This window comes from Salmo salar, chromosome 28, assembly GCF_965601325.2.
Source record: "Salmo salar chromosome 28, fSalSal1, whole genome shotgun sequence".
In the NCBI taxonomy this organism is placed as follows: Eukaryota; Metazoa; Chordata; class Actinopteri; order Salmoniformes; family Salmonidae; genus Salmo; species Salmo salar.
The window spans coordinates 4,522,691-4,540,207 of NC_138318.1; the positions used below are offsets into that span (position 1 = coordinate 4,522,691).

Consider the following 17,517-nt stretch of genomic DNA (forward strand, 5'->3'; position numbering starts at 1 on the left):
CCTTCCCCAGATCTGTGTCTGAGAAGTATGTCTGTAAAAGTCCTTTTGTAGGGAAAAACTCATTCTGAATGGCTGTGCCCCAGCCAAGTCATGTGAAATCCATAGATTAGTGCCTAATGAATTTATTTAAATTGATGATTTCCGTATATGAACTGTAACTCAGTAAAATATTTTTAATTGTTGCATTTATATTTTTGTTCAGTATATACATCTAGCCATCCATCTATCCATTGATATACACTACGTGGCCAAAAGTTTGTGGATACCTACTCGTCAAAAGTCTCATTTTAAAATCATGGGCATTAATATGGAGTTGGTCCCCCCTCTATAACAGCCTCCACTCTTCTGGATTTCCACTAGATGTTGGAACATTGCTGCGGGGACTTGCTTCCATTCAGCCACAAGAGCATTAGTGAGGTCGGGCACTGATGTTGGGCTATTAGGCCTGGCTTGCAGTTGGCGTTCCAATTCAGCCCAAAGGTGTTCGATGGGGTTGAGGTCAGGGCTCTGTGCAAGCCAGTCAAATTCTTCCACACCGATCACGACAAACCATTTCTATATGGACCTCACTTTGTGCACGGAGGCATTGTCATGCTGAAACAGGAAATGGCCTTCAACAAACTGTTGCCACAAAGTTGGAAGCACTGAATCGTCTAGAATGCCATTGTATGCCTTAGCGTTAAGATTTCCCTTCACTGGAACTAAGAGGCCTAGCCCAAACCATGAAAAACAGCCTCAGATCATTATTCCTCCTCCACCAAACTTTAATTAGCACTATTCATTCGGGTTCTCCTGGCTTCCGCCAAACCCAGATTCTTCCGTCGGACTGCCAGATAGTGAAGCGTGATTCATCACTCCAGAGAATGCATTTCCACTGCTCGAGTCCAATGGCGGCAAGCTTTACACCAATCCAGCCGACGCTTGGCATTGCGCATCTTAGGCTTGTGTACGGCTGCAATGGAAACCCATTTCATTAAGCTCCAGACGGACAGTTATTGTGCTGACGTTGCTTCCAAAGGCAGTTTGAAACTCAGTAGTGAGTGTGGCAACCGAGGACAGACGATTTTTATGCTCTATGTGCTTCAGCACTCGGCAGTCCCATTCTGTGAGCTTGTGTGGATTACCACTTCGCGGCTGAGCTATTGTTGCTCCTAGACGTTTCCACTTCACAATAACAGCACTTACAGTTGACCGTGGCAGCTCTAGCAGGGCAGGCATTTGACAAACTGACTTGTTGGAAAGGTGGCATCTATGGTCTAATGCACTGCATCTCAGTGCAAGAGATGTCACTACAGTCCCTGGTTCGAATCAAGGCTGTATCACATCCGGGCCGTGATTGGGAGTCCAATCATGTTGTATATAAAAGTACAATGAAGGTAGTATGTAAAATGTATGTATGTAACAAAAATATGTTTTCTTTTTGTCCTCCTTTCCTATGATAGGCTAGGTGAAATTTTACCCTCTCTGTTTACTGACACACACCTTCTTCTCCCTCCCTCCCACCCTCTTCCTCCCCTTGCCTTCGGTCACAGACCGCTCGGGCCTCACGAGCAGTGACAAGATCGAGAAGTGCCAGGAGACCTACCTGCTGGCGTTTGAACACTACATCAACTACCGCAAACACAACATTCCCCACTTCTGGCCCAAGCTGCTGATGAAGGTGACGGACCTGCGTATGATTGGGGCGTGTCACGCCAGCCGCTTCCTCCACATGAAGGTGGAGTGCCCAACTGAACTTTTCCCCCCGCTCTTCCTGGAGGTCTTCGAGGACCAGGAAGTGTGAGTGGCGCTGCCCGCTGCCGAATAGTAGTGGGGCAACTTGGGAAAGGAATGGTCGTTTTTCTGGAGCGGGGAAGGGTTTAGGCAGGACTTGTGTTTCGCCGACATTTACGTGGTAAATAACAGGCAACAACCACACACCAGCAGCAGGAGTCAAACAAACAATGATTTTTGCTTTTAACCAACCACCTCTTCATACCTGTTTTGGGGAATCAGTTTGGCGGCCCTCCCTGTCTGAGCAGTCTTATCCAGTGGGAGTTGCATCCCCATCCCACGCACACACACACACACACACACACACACACACACACACACACACACACACACACACACACACACACACACACACACACACACACACACACACACACACACACACACACACACTCTGGGTCCCTTCCCAGGGCCATATTGGAGGCACCTCAGTTGTCACTCTGTGCCACTAGATGGTGGTCTTCACAGCTTTGCACCTGTTTGAAATGATGGCAACCATGTTTTAAACTGGTCCGCTAATTTCAGTCTCAGAATTAGTGTAAAACAAGAATTCAGGAGACGCTGTCACACACAAACAGAGGTCCTGAGCGTGTGCCGTATAGCGCCTACCATAGAGCAAAGCTACCAGTACCTACTATCACCTCCCAACGCAACTGAGCCATGAGCGTGATCATGTTTGAAACAAGTCAGGTGCTATATTTATAAGTCTCCTTTAATTGTCTGAAATGTGTAAAACTACAGACCGTGGCTCCGTATCTACCTTCAGTTCTGTCATTAGGCCGGTTCCTGTGACTGATACACACACACACACACACACACACACACACACACACACACACACACACACACACACACACACACACACACACACACACACACACACACACACACACACACGGCAGACGTGCCTTGTCATTGCCCGTGCTGCTGGTGCCAGCAGTAGACCCTCTTATGAATGACAATTGAGCCCTTCTCTCTCCAATGAAAGTTATCGCAGCGAAGGAAAGAGGGGAAGATGGAAGGGGGCCCACTGACGGGAGTTTTCTCAGAGGAGTAAGAGTGAAAGAAGAGGGGAGGAATAGGGAGAGAGAGAGAGAGTTAAATTGCTGGCAAGTAGATTCAGTGGCTGGAGACTGAACAGCATCCATACAGACTCCCACACCCTGTCTGAATAGCAGTGAACAAGGCAGGCAACTCATGTCTCACACACACACCTCAGAAACTCAAATGCCATGTTTACTGTACACATTGCAGTGATGTAGCCCTGACCTGCAGGGTAAGTTAGTCCGAGTCTGCGCATGTGTGACTCAGCTCAGTATGGCCCCTCCAAGCTTCCATACTCAGTTGTTAGTGTAGCAGTCACTGAGAAAGGGCAAGGTCAATGACGTCTGCCATTTACCTCAAAGTGGGCACACCTTCAAGGCTGGGGCGCCACCATTGCTCCTGTGCCGACAGGCTCTACCTCACCTCTGGACACAGGACAGCAGCCCCCAGCCTCCTCACACACACACACACACACACACACACACACACACACACACACACACACACACACACACACACACACACACACACACACACACACACACACACACACACACACACTCTCTTAAGGATACTCAACAAACACACATAGGTGCATGTGCATGGGTGGAAACTCATAAGCACACATACATTAAGACAAATCCCTCAAACACACAATCTCAGTACTACCACTCAGTTGTAATGAAATACCACTGAAGACAGGAGGGCCTGCCCTTCCCTATGGGGACCTCATTGGTTTCACTGACTTCTCTCCTCTTTTTCGGGGGAACGTAGCCATTACGTCCGGCTTTTCTCTTTTTTGTTATGCGGGACCACGTGTCACTTTTCGAATTTGGAGCCCCTCTTTTTTTTTCTTTCAGTTGAAACCGAAGCCAATAAATCACACGACGGAGGAAATTGCATGTACAGTCCGGCTGTCGCCCTGGAAGAGGATTGGCTGGAGGAGCGATACACCGCGAGCAAGCGGAGAACCCCAAGGTTACCAGGCCGTAAGACGGGCAGGTTTAGCACTGTTGAGGGGGAAAAAAAGGTTGAAAGAGACAACCAATTTTCATTGAACGCTAAGCAGCAGTTTGTGAACGACTGAACGAGGCGGCGGGAGGGATGAATGGATGGATGCGTTTCAGTATTCCGGGAGCATGTGGAGGAACGCGTGAGGACACGGAGCCGAGCGGTGAGTGGGATCAGGATGGCGGGTACTCATAGCAGACGGCCAAGCCTAACTGCAGCAACCTCAACCGCCGTAGGTGGAATCAACCCAAAATCGACTGTTACCAGACTTCAGAGCACTCTAGTGGAGCAGCCAGAGCCCCCTCACACTACTGCAGTAGTCCCAACCCCTCCCCCCACCCTCATCAGCAACTATACAACCCCTAATCCTCAAACCTAGCCCCAAGTCATCTGTCAGGCATGCCCCCTCCTCTGAGAGTCCTGGCCTACTCTGTATAACATAGGCCACTGGGACAGGGCTCCCAACCAACCCTGTCACATTTTCAGTATTAAACCAACAGCCCTCCTCCCCAACCCTCATCCACTCTGGGCTGGAGACGTCCCTGGGTGAGGGAGGGATGGTCCGAGGTCTGTTTGTCACTCATACACTCTCCTCTCAGCATTGGTCTCCAAGTCTACCCAGATCCAGCCCCCCCATACATACTCCTTCCCCTGCCCAACCACCCATTCACCCAACTCAATGTAGGAGGCCAACGGTAGGTCTGAAAAATGTACACCAAACTGAATCCATGCCTCTCCCTTGTGAGACAAGGCTGGCCATAACCGCTCACTTAGAGCGGCGTTACCGAATGAATGTGAACGGCAAAGCAGCAATGGGAGCGAGGTGAACGAGAGAGCGTAAGGGAGCGGGACAGAAAGAAGCTGGGGGGCATCAGCCCTTCCTTCCGTCCTTCATATGGCGTGGGTTCGAGGGGGGGATTGTCACCCATTGTCAAAGCACCGTTATGAACCCCTTAACTCCCTCATTGAGACATGAGTCCCCACCTTCAGCTCTCCATAAAGGAGAGCCACCAACTTTCACATGGAGACGATCGGCAACAGAAACAGAACCGCCATTCAATGGAAGCTGGTATGAAACTCCAAGCTTCTTTGACAAAGAACCAGTGTAAATGACAGGAAAAAAAGGTCCATAGTTCTTGTGAGCCTATTGGGTGTGTGTGTGTGTGTGTGAAATGGTTGGTTGAAATGCTGCTTTTACCTTCTGAGTTGAATTTTTATTGAGAAAGAAATATATGATGATAATGATTATGAACCCAGAAAAGTGAAATGAGAAAAATAGGACTTTAAAAAAAAAGACTCCTGAACAAAAGTTAAACGCTTGGAGATCTTTTTTCCTTCATTTTATCTCAACGTTTTTTTTTTTGGTGATGTTTCTGTATTTTTTTTACGCTTAAACTGCTTTGCGTAAAAGAGAAAAAAAGAACAGCCGTAGTCACTTTTTGACCATGCGTGCAGCGTAACATAGACATTTCACATCACCTATAGTTTGTGTTGATAAGCCAACTGTTCTGTTGTCTGTGTATCTGTCTGATTGTCCGTCCCTTTTTTCAGGAGGAATTTACATCAAACAAAAAACAGGAATATTTTTTTTATTTTATATATGTGTATGTATGTATGTTGTTTCCTTTTTTATGAAAGAAGACTTTGAAAAAAAATCACAAACAGGAAAAATAATGCAACCGAAACTGAAACACAATCTTCTCATACCTCGCACAACACAAAACTCAAAAGGAACTTGGGAGGAGTGATGATTCACAGGCACATGTGGAAGTGCGTAAATACATTCAAAAAATAACATTGAGGTATATATGTGCTTGTGGCATGTACGCATCTGCAGCAATTACAAAAAGACTCACCCACAAGCCTTGGCGCTCGCTACCTATTAAATTGGTTCTGGGAGGATTGTGGACACAACATAAAGTAAAGTCTCGCATCATCAACAGGTGCTGAAATGGATTGCTGGCAGTTGGCCCCTCCCAGGTGTATCCACGACCATAGATAGTGACGTCAAATGTGAATGGCCCAGAGCTTGGGGGGGGTCTTTTGTAATGGCTGAGTGCTATATGGTATTGAATGTAGCTGATAGGACGGGGCTGGATCTGAGCCCGGTACCCACAACCTCACTTCCGCTCACCAGCAGAATGGACAGTGGTGTCACATAAACGTTACACGCAAACAAACTGAGAATATTGCCCATCTGCAAGGTGCAATATATACAGTATGTTTTTTTGTAAATACTTTTGTTTTTTTTATAATTTTTTTGTTTGTTTTAATTTGGCCACAACCAAGGATGTAAATACAAAAAAATATGAAATATGAAAAACCAGTATATGTAAAAACATATGCAACACTCACAAACTGGATGTTGAGGCTTGAGCACCAACTTTGCCGGCACCTGCGTCCCACCATCTTGTAAAATAAGCGGGGGGGGGGGGGGGGGGGGGGGGAATGCAATGTATATTAACGCTTCATACTGTACATCTGTGTGCTTGTGTGTGCACTCTCACACGCGCTTGTCGATCCGTATTCAGAAGTGACCCCGTGACGTTAAGCATCCCTGTGCCTCCTATTCTTTGCAAAGAGATAGCTAGCCATCCCTACATTATGTCCTGGCCACAGCTCAAAGCGCTATACAGTCAAGGCTATACACTGTGTGTCCACCAACTGACTGGTCTCTCCAGGTTAACGACGGGAGTGGGTAGCAGCCACAGTAGACAGAGGATGTGAAGGTGTAGTGGATATTGCCGTTTAGAAGGGGAGGGGGGATTACAAGACTTCGCTAAAAGAGAAATCAGTCAATATTCTCAATATAAAAGCTACGCGTAAACCACAGCTTGCCTGGCTACATGTTAATTTGGGATAGCCCATTTCATGGAATCCCCCAACTACCCTGTCCTTTCATCAGCAGTCTTAGCATGGTTCAGTCCAACAGGCTGAAACATGGGGAGAGGGAGGAGATTGTCTGTGATGTTTCGGTTTTTTTGGGGGGGGCTGCGTTTGCTCCACATATATGTCAAATGTAGAGTTTTGTGAAAACAAAAAAAGAAACGCAAGTAGCAAGATGCCTATGCAAATCCCTTACAACCACTCCAAAAGCGTGCTCCCTTTACTGGTGAGACAGACTGGCAGTCATGTTTAAATTAAAGCAGTTTCAACCTTGTCCGGATTCCCCTGACCCAACTCAACTGCATGAATCCCACTGGTCTTGATTTGATCTGGGTACAAAGGCCCTTGCTACTCTGTGCGGGCTGAGGGTCAGGGCTGTCAAATGAGTGGGGCCCAGGGTTGACGGGATACTCAAAGGCTCTGTCTCCAACCATGACCCAGCTCACCGGCTGGTCCCTGGGGTCCAACAAGTCCACTTGTTGAAATGACAAAAGGCCAAGTGTTGGAAGGGCACTGTCATAGAAAAGTTGTGCTGTTGTTAACTGCTCCAGAATCAGTGTGTGTGTGTGTGTGTGTGTGTGATATGTGTCTATCTGTGTTACAGTATTTGTCTACATGATACAACGCTCTCATGGTTCAGCAGATCGATTCGGTGCTACCTAACAAGGCCCAAGCAGCCTCAGACGACTCCCTACATTTTTGTATCGTTCTTTTAGAAAGATGAGTGAAAAAAAAGAAAAACCGCTGGCATAGATGAGCTTTAAAATATTTAATCTAGCGGCCAAAGGAACGTCATTGAAGACGTCATGGCGCTCAGTGGGCGACGTACGATTGGCGAGATGCGAGTCACTTGTGCAATGGCCGGATGATCTCTCACCTCTCCTCATGGAGGTCAAAAGCCAGACCACTCAGAGGCACGAGCGAATGCACTGATGCACAATCATTGAACAAACCAAGTCGCCACACATAAACAGGACAGCTTTAACCCACTGTACACTGACATAGCAGCATATACGTAGTTGAGACGCACTTTCAGTAGCCTCGATTCTCGAGTCTTTCCGGAGAATATAATAATATAAAAGCAGTTAATGATTGTGTCAGCGTAAATAGTTTAAATATACTGATTGGACCCGATAATGACCAAATAGCGCTTGCAACATTTCAACTATTACTTAGAATTAGTTGAACCGTTATATTAGTGTCGCTGTAGCCTCAGCAGTTGACAACATTCTTTTTTTTACAAATGTTTTGAATGAAGTGCGTTATGTGAGCGAGTGGTGCTGTAGTATAACTAGTCTTGTCAGACCCTATTAGGCGATTTACTGGGAGACAATATGAATTTGCATGGCTGGTTTTAACATGCATGACCCATGAGAGTGTTGGCTAGAACACCTACTCTAAACATGCACGCTCGCAGACACGCACCTTGTTTCTCCGGACTGGGTAAGAAAGCTATTGAAGGATTCTCTCAGGTACAAAATAACATTTTCTAAATAAATGATGATAGACCTTAGATGAACCACAATTGTTAGCTCATATTTGTTGCCCTATGGATGGAGAATGTTATGCTATGTACTGTTTGCACTGTGCTCCCTCTCGTTGGTTTCCCCAGTTCTTTCCCCCTTTACCCTTCCTCATACAAAGAAACTGCACCGTATCCTCATAGCTTTGTTCAAATGAGAGGGGACTTCTGCCCGCGTGTGTCGGTTTGTGCGTATATCCGTCTTTCTGTATTCATAATGTCTGTCTGCTTCGGTGTGTGTGTATGTGTGTCGGTGGGTGAATGTACGTGCGTGTGTTTGGTGATAAACACTCTGACTCACGCAGGACTTTTCTGTATTTGGGCCAGTTCCTTGCCCGCAGACAAAAATAATTATACCCTATGGTCCAGAAGGAATCACGTCTCACCTTTGCTTACTACATACAGACACGCATACAGTGTACAAAACAGATTGTAACAATCACAGATCCATCCAATATGGCAGCAATTCACCATCTGAGGAAAAGCTTTGCACCTCTGTCCACAGACGTGTTCTATTTAGGTGTGCTTAATGCCAATACTTAGTGATACATTGGAAGCTTGGTATGGCTCAAATTTGTTTGTGGTGTATGTGTGTGTGTCCGTCTTCGTCGGTTTGTATGTGTGTGTTGAACATGCACTGCTTTGTTCTCCCCAACTCCCTAAGCATCTTTTGAGGCCGCAGTACGAGACAGATTTCTGAAAAACAGCCTTGTCATAAACTCACATTTTTATTTCCCTTGAAGAATGTAGCCAATAACGTGTTCAATAGGTCAAATAGGGGTGCTTACATTTGTCCTGTTTCGGGTCCATGTACAAGTGGGTAACCTGGATGAGTGTGGAAATGTTTTTTTTTTGTTGCATTTCCCAACTCCCCCTGAGGCACCCTCAAAGAGTGGGGTCGCAGTCAGGGATCAGCCATTATTGACGGTGACCCTGGAGCAATTAGGGTTAAGTGCCTTCCTCAAGGGCAGATCGACAGATTTTTCACCTTTTCGGCTCAGGGATTCTGAACTAGAAACCTTTCGGTTACTGTTCCATTACCCTGAACCGTTCGGGGGTGGGTGAGGGGGGGGTTGTAACTCACAAGTGCAGAATGTGAGCTGGTAGGAATGCTTTAAAAAAGGGGCTCAGCTGGAATGACTTTTATGCTTGCAAATGGAAACCAGACTGTTGATAGTGTTACCTCTGTCCTGAGTTCTCTTGTTTTTGGCATTGCAGGTTTTGAAACGGCTGCCTTATTGATTGTGTTTTGTATTGCTCCCATGTGAAACTGTACTGCAGGAATTTTATGTAGAGATCGATGATTTGTGTGGACTTTCATTGGTTTTCTTTGAAAAAATGCAGACAATAGAGTTGGGATCTTGGGGGAAAGATAGGCCTATATGTATGTTTGCTTGGTTTTTCCAGCTTCGGTTTCCTAAGAATAACATTATGAGGATATCGTCACAGAAGTAGAAATGACAAGAGCAAACACCCCCATGAAGGCAATTCTGATGCAACAGAAAAACTATTTTTCGAGTTCAGAGATCAGAGGGATCTAATGAAATCACCAGATTGCCATGTTAATCCTGCCAACGATAACAGGAAAAAGGGAGTTAGTGTGTGTGTGTGTGTGTGTGTGTGTGTGTGCACGCCTGCGTCCATGCGTGTGTGTATGCATGATATAGAGAAAGAAGTAGGTCACGCAGCTCTATGCGACTACATTTTGTATTGTGCAGCGCTTGGAGTGTTCAAAGTCGTGACTGTTAGGTGTTGGTATGCCCTCCTCTAGATGTGCTTGTGTACAAGTAGTAAGTTGAGTAAGAGTGAGCACATGACTGTAATCATTAAAAAGCACTATGACCCTTCTATGGCACATTGACCTGTACTGTGGCCTGCTCACTGTCTCAGGCATGGACAGCGGTGCATGTTAGAACGTGGGAAGATCTTTGAATGGGATGGGAGTGGGAGTGAAGCGATTGCTCTGGCGATTCGTCCGGTTGTGATGTACTGAGTCTGTTACTTACTAGGCCACATTTTTCAAATATTTTTCCAATTAGTTATTAGCACTATTAGGTAGTGCCTTCAGGAGCTTTTAAAGGCAGGTGATTATAGTTGGTTGGTCGGCTTTATGCTGCTTGGACTTCCTATGTGTCTATTGAAATGTGTAAATCGTGGAGATATTTTTGTAAAAGGTGCGGCGGAAATGTTACGCCTAGACAGCAAGGAATTATTAATGAAAAAATTGATTTCGAGAATTAGCACGCCATATGTATGAATGCATATGCAAAGTTTGTCAGTTTGAAAACGGGTTTGATCGGTTGGGACTGATCAGGTTTGAATGTGAGGCCTCAAAGGGTGCTTTCCTTAACCCCTCCTCTTCCCATGCTGTCCATCAAATGTGTCTCCTGTCTTTTTCATGGCACTGCTCTGACATGTACCCTCCTAGCACAGATCAAACTTCAGTCCCATTGACCAATACTCTACTATAGCCTTTTTATTGTATGGACAGCCAGTGATATACTCTGTTAAGCTAGTTTAGAAATCCAGCAAAAGGGATCAAATGTTCTCACAGAGAAGTTCCACACAGAAACAGAGGGGTCTAATTGAGTCCATAGTTCACAAATACCCACTGCTCAATCCAGTCTACAGTAGCTGGTCCTGACAGAAGGGTCCATGTCAAACTGCCTCTCTTACTGTCTCCACTGTTCTCCAGTCCTGGAACAGGGACTACACTCTGGGCGATGTTTTGTTGTACGGGTGTGTGTGATCTTTTTGACGTCTATCACCTGAACTTTTGCAATCCACTGTTCTATCCAGAGAAAGGCCACGTGTGCCAATTTTATTCAAAAAATGATCCAAAGCTATGGGTTTTATCGTACCAAATCTGACCAATGGAAAGACGCAGAGGCGAGCCTCAATATGGCTGGGTTGGATTTTATTTTCTCTGGTTCGAGTCATTTTTTTGTCACTCGATGTTGTTTTTATGGATATTTCTGTCCTTTTTCTAATTATTGTTTAACCAGTCCGTTAGCTAACTTCTCATTATATTTGTGGTTATTGTTACATAAAACAGAATTCAAAAACCTTCAGCCAGCAGTACATGTAAATCTATCAAGGCTGTAGTCTTAATCTGAGACTGCCGTAACTGGTGGTGGCCAGAGAGCACACAGTACCCTGCTGAAAAAAACGGCATAGACTGGTGACCAGCCTTCTCTGTGTTGTTGCTGGTGACCAGCCTTATCGGTGTTTTGGAAACTGGTCACCAGCGTACCAGCATATGCTGGTCACCCACAAAACCTGCGTAAAATCACATTATGCAAGGTGACGTCTAATTCCTATTATAAACTGGGTGGGTCGAGGCCTGAATGCTGATTGGCTGACAGCAGTGGTATATCAGACCGTATACCACGGGTATGACAAAACATTTATTTTTACTGTCCTATTAGGTTGGTAACCAGTTTATTATAATAATAATAATAATAAGGCACCTTGGGGGTTTGTGGTATATGGCCAATATACAAAGGCGAAGGGCTGTGTCCAGGCACTCCATGATGCGTCACGCATAAGAACAGCCCTAAGCTGTGGTATACTGGCCATATACCACACCCCCTTGTGCCTTATTACTTAACTGGAATCCAGTCTGAGTGGGGATAGCCAACAATTCACTATTTTATTCACCCACAATCTGCTTTCAGAATGACTGCCTGGGTTAAAAAGATAAATAAAAGAGACTACCTAAACCATCTAAACTGGAACAACCATTTCAGTAACGGGTGCAATAAATCCAACTAACAGATTGGATTAGTTTAGAAAACGTTATTTATCTTTGTGTAATGAATTGATTAATAAATCAACGTACATGCAAAAACACAGATATTGAAACAAACAATTATATAAATAAAACTGCAATAGGGCATGCTGGGAAATAGGATTATTATGGGCGTGGTTTAGCAGACCAGCTTGGCCAGCTAGACAATGCTGGACCAAAGTATACAGGCATATCAGGAAGGGTTCTTTACTGCTGTGATGGTTGTGAAGAACCATCCTGTTCTTTCCCTCTCCACCATGTTTTCCTTTCATGCAATGAAAATGCTACACTTAAAGTTCCTGTAATTTTACAGTACACTACAGTGTACAGCTACTGGTTTCAATGAAAGTATGCTAAACGACAACAAGTTACAGATGTTTTACAGCTGAATTAAGGCGTTATTGCTGTAAAAGGACAGTATGCTGCTGAATGCTGGTTACCTGAGACTATACCTCACTTGGATTTGAACTCACCATCTCTTGGTTGCTAATGACCTGAATTTCCTGCTACACCGCCAGGTCTGTGGGCATGACAGAGATTGGCCATAGATTTAATGGCAAGAATACATTTCTGCACCTTGCTAAAAGTTATCCCAGAATCAGGTCAATAATTGTCAGATAATCTGACAACACAAATTTAAAAATAGCAGTGCTCAGGGACACTTGATGAAAAGTGTGCATAATTGCTTTGGGGATTTGAACTTGTAAGCTTTTGGGCTGAAGTGCATTAATGTTTCAGCAGTGCCACCAGGTACACCTTTATTACCAAGAACATACAGAGCCTTAGGAAAGTATTCAGACCCCTTCACTTTTTCCACATTTTGTTAGGTTACAGCCTTATTCTAAAATGTATTAAATAATTTACTGAAATATTGCATTTACATAAATACTCAGACCCTTTACTCAATACTTTGTTGAAGCACCTTTGGCAGCGATTACAGCCTCAAGTCTTCTTTGGTATGACGCTACAAACTTGGCACACCTGTATTTGGGGAGTTTCTCCCATTCTTCTCTGCAGATCCTCTCAAGCTCTGTCAGGTTGGATGGGGAGTGTTGCTGCACAGCTATTTTCAGGTCTCTCCAGAGATGTTCGATCGGGTTCAAGATCAGGCTCTGGCTGGGCCACTCAAAGACATTTCAGAGACTTGTCCCGAAGCCACTCCTGTATTGTCTTGGCTGTGTGCTTAGGGTTATTGTCCTGCCCCAGTCTGAGGTCCTAAGTGCTCTGGAGCAGGTTTTCATCAAGGATCTCTCTGTACTTTGCTCTGTTCGTCTTTGCCTCATTCCTGACTAGTCTCCCAGTCCCTGCCGCTGAAAAACAGCCCCACAGCATGATGCTGCCACCACCATGCTTCAGTGTGGGATGGTACCAGGTTTCCTCCAGATGTGACACTTGGCATTCAAGCCAAAGTCCTCAATCTTGGTTTCATCAGACCAGAGATTCTTATTTGTCATGGTCTGAGAGTCTTTAGGTGCCTTTTGGCAAACTCCGAGCGGGCTGTCATGTGCCTTTTTACTGAGGAGTGGCTTCCGTCTGGCCACTCTACCATAAAGGCCTAATTGGTGGAGTGCTGCAGAGATGGTTGTCCTTTTGGAAGGTTATCCCATCTCCACAGAGGAACTCTAGAGCTCTGTCAGAGTGACCATCGGGTTCTTGGTCACCTCCCTGACCAAGGCCCTTCTCCCCCGACTGCTCAGTTTGGCCGGGCGGCCAGCTCTAGGAAGAGTCTTGGTGGTTCCAAACTACTTCCATTTAAGAATGATGGAGGCATTTTGTTCTTGGGCCCCTTCAATGCTGCAGACAATTTTTGATACCCTTCCCCAGATCTGTGCCTCGACACAACGACACTACGGACAATTCCTTCGACCTCACGGCTTGGTTTTTTCTCTGACATGCATTGTCAACTGTGGGACCTTATATAGACAGGTGTGTGCCTTTCCAAATCATGCCCAATCAATTGAATTTACCACAGGTGGACTCCAATCAAGTTGTAGAAACATCTTAAGAATGATCAATGGAAACAGGATGCACCTGAGCTCAATTTTGTAGTCTTATAGCAAAGGGTCTGAATACTTATGTAAATAAGGTATCTGTTTTTCATTTTTAATACATTTGCAATAATTTCTAAAAACCTGTTTTCGCTTTGTCATAATGAGGTATAGATAGCTGAGTTTTTTTTTTATTCCATCCATTTTAAAATAAGGTTGTAACGTAACAAAATGGGGAAAAGGTCAATAGGTCTCAATACTTTCCGAAGGCACTGTATAACCACAAACTCTCAAAATTAGGATACGGTTAGGCTACAGTGTTGTTCCCTGGGGTACAAAAAAGGTCATACTCACATGGTACTTGTCGTTTCCTTTTTAGGGGACATGTGCAGATTATCTAGTATAATGTCACATTTTCCTACCCAATATTTTGAATATAAGGTACAATCATCGCTGCACTTTGAAATCCAGGTGGTGGCAATGTACTGGTGGGGCTCATTAGCATATTTGTGTGTGTGATCTAAAATACATGTATTTGTGCCAACCGTCAGTAGAAGTGTTTTACCAGTTTAATTGGATGATGGTTATGTTGTCAAAGGTTGAGCACCTCTTTTAACACTGTCAATTCTGGAATCTTTGTAAAGAGCATGTGACATTAAAGAGCTGCACTGTAAAGAGGTTACTGTGCATTTCACACTAACTTAATGGAAGTTAGTTGCCTGGAAGTTGCTGCGAATTTTGTATTACCTAATTGGCAACCAGCAGTCAGAAAGTTGTCAAATTCACATTAACTAAATAGCCAGTAACTGTTAGAAACTAACTACCAGTAACTTACTAGCAGCCTTAACTGCCAGTAAGATGTTATTGTAAAAAGCACAGTAACTTACTAGCTGCCAGAAGCTCACACTATCTTTCACTGATTACAAGAAAGCTTATAACATTAGCTGACAACTAATACGCAGTCTTTGAGACCCAGCCTAAACTTGCCTCAACCTTTTGGTTGTGTCAGAGATCAGTTACTGTGAATTTTCCAATAACTACTTCCCACAAGCTGACAGTATGTTATTGAACATGAACTTCCCAGTAACCAACTGCCATTATGTTATTGGAACATGCACAGTCACCTCTTAACAATGCAGCTCTTGATTGTCACAAGCTCTCACAAATACTACAGAACTGGGAGTGGATAAATGAGGTACTCAACCTTTATTAACATAACGATAAAACCACTTAAACTGGTACAACACTTCCACTAATGGTTGGGACAAATACAACATATTTTAGACCATACCCCCAAATATGCTAATGAGCCCTCACCTGCACATTGCCCCACCTACATTTCAAAGTACTGTGAAAGTAATGTTACGTTTGTAACCAAGTGGGAAGTGAACATTTTCCAGTTGTGAAGTTGTAAATACCAGTTAGATGCATTCACGTCCTTTAAACACGTGGAGAAATGCTGATTGGCTAATGGATAAAAAGCTGCGAAAAACAAACTAAAAGTACACTGTAAAAAACAGCAAGTTGTTTTTATGGTAACTTACTGGCAGCCAGTTACCTGTACGTTACTGTGCAAAACGTTACAGTATGTTACTGTAAATTCCAAAGAAACTTGGTTTAACAATACATTTTTTTTTTTACAGTAATGTACTGTTAAACCAGGTAACTGGCTGCCAGTAAGTTACTGTAGAAACAAGTTATGGTTTTTACAGTGTGGTCAACAGTGAAAACACAACAAAGGCTGATCACCAGCAAAAACACAACGAAGGCAGGTCACAAGCGAAACCACAATGAAGACTGGTCACCAGCATAAAAACAAAAACCGCTGATCACCAGCAAAAACACAACGAAGGCGTGTCTGCCAGCTAGACGATGCTGGTAAGACCAGCATAACCAGTGACCAGGAGTAGGCAACCCTGGTCCTGGAGTGTCGCAGGCACTTCCAGGTCCTCCCCCACCCACACATTTTGCCATGACATGTTAATATGATATCTGAGATTTGCTACCAAAATCAAATGGGGGCCCCCTAGGGGTCAGGGCCCCTTACAACAAGTTTAGATAGTCTAGCCAGCTAACTACCTTAATTTACCAATCTAAATATTGTTAACTGACATGGGCTAATTGATTGACTGACAGTGAGTTACATATAACAAGAGGAAACTGCTAATGCACAACAAAGTTTTGAAATAGTACTATTCTAATTCATCGGTAAGTTGAGACCCCGACTGAGTTCCACATTTAAAAAATAAATAAAATACACCTCGGTGTCCTCATATGTAGCTATGGCAGGGTTTCTCAAACTCGGTCCTCACCCCCTTCCTCCTGAACCTGTACCCTCGTCCATCCCCCCCCCCCCCCCTTCCGCCAAGAATCCAGTGGGTGGTGTGATGTCAGGTTTTTGTGGTGGGCTGCTTATGACAGGTCCAGACAATCAGCGTGTTTGTAAATGTCAGTATGTGATTTTTTTCAAACCTTTTGTTTATGGTCAGGATTTTAAAGGAAGATATTTTTATGGTAATTGTCGCTGGTCTATTTTACTATATATTTATGTAATAAATATGTGACTAAATTTACATTCCCTCGCTCCCTGGTCTGTTATTGCTTCCTCCTCCATCCCTTTGTTAACAGTTGGTTACCTGAGACTGCCAATATCATTGGGTAAGCAGATATATCAGAAAAAAAGCTTTGTATCAGCTTAGCGAGCTATTTCTGTGCCCGTGCATTGCAGAGTGGGTATTATATAATAGTAGCTGGCAGGTAAACTGCTGATTGTCATTTGAATTCATGACTAGTAATTGTGATAGTTGGGTAGATGTGAAGCTCACATTGGAAATGTAATTTTAGATCCAGTGTTTCCTATTGCAGCACAGCTAGACATACAGTATTACTGAGTGTAGCCTGGCCTATTGTGATACATCTGTGGACAGCGGACCACTATAAAAGAATGCTTGGGTAGGGAAGGTGGGAGGGTGGTTGCGTCTGGACTTCACCCATGTTTACCTGACATTAACCTAACGTAGCAGGCGTAAAAGAAATGCCTGAGCGGTGTTTCTTTCTTTATGGTCCGGATGAGAATAAAAAAAAAACACTGTTGGGCGAGGTTCTCTTCTACACTATTGTACCAATCCAGTCAAATGTGGAGGAGGAGTTATGTTGTCACTTTGTTGACGTCCAAAAGCGGAATTTGCGTCACAGGCTCTCTTTCCATTTCCCCTGAAAACCAGATGCATACAGTTGTTGCCGACCCCGGAGAGGGTGACCTGACATAGACACATCAAAGTCTTCATTTCCCCATTCAGTCAGTGACCCCATCACCCTCCTGAGGAAAAGACACCGCCATGGGAATGTAAACAGGGGAATTCTAGAGCTGACTGATTGTTTGTCTTACACACAAAGAAAGGCCTGGCAACTAAAGCAAATAGTGCTTACCAGTGTCCCCCCACCAGAACCCCTAACCCTTCTCTCCATCCCTTCCAGACACTGCTTTACTGAGCACGTACCAT

General features: G+C 44.4%; 1 protein-coding gene across 3 annotated transcripts in view; it reads left to right on the top strand.

The window, feature by feature from the left end:
- Positions 1–16,587, top strand: part of LOC106589304 (thyroid hormone receptor alpha) — a 198,664-nt gene extending 182,077 nt beyond the window's left edge. For all 3 annotated transcript variants that reach the window (XM_014179099.3, XM_014179100.3, XM_082970394.1), the window contains one exon: positions 1,533–16,587. In XM_014179099.3, the coding sequence (XP_014034574.1) occupies positions 1,533–1,783 (251 nt within the window). In that variant the 3' untranslated portion in view covers positions 1,784–16,587. The remainder of the gene's footprint in view (positions 1–1,532) is intronic.
- Positions 16,588–17,517: the final 930 nt, after the last annotated feature.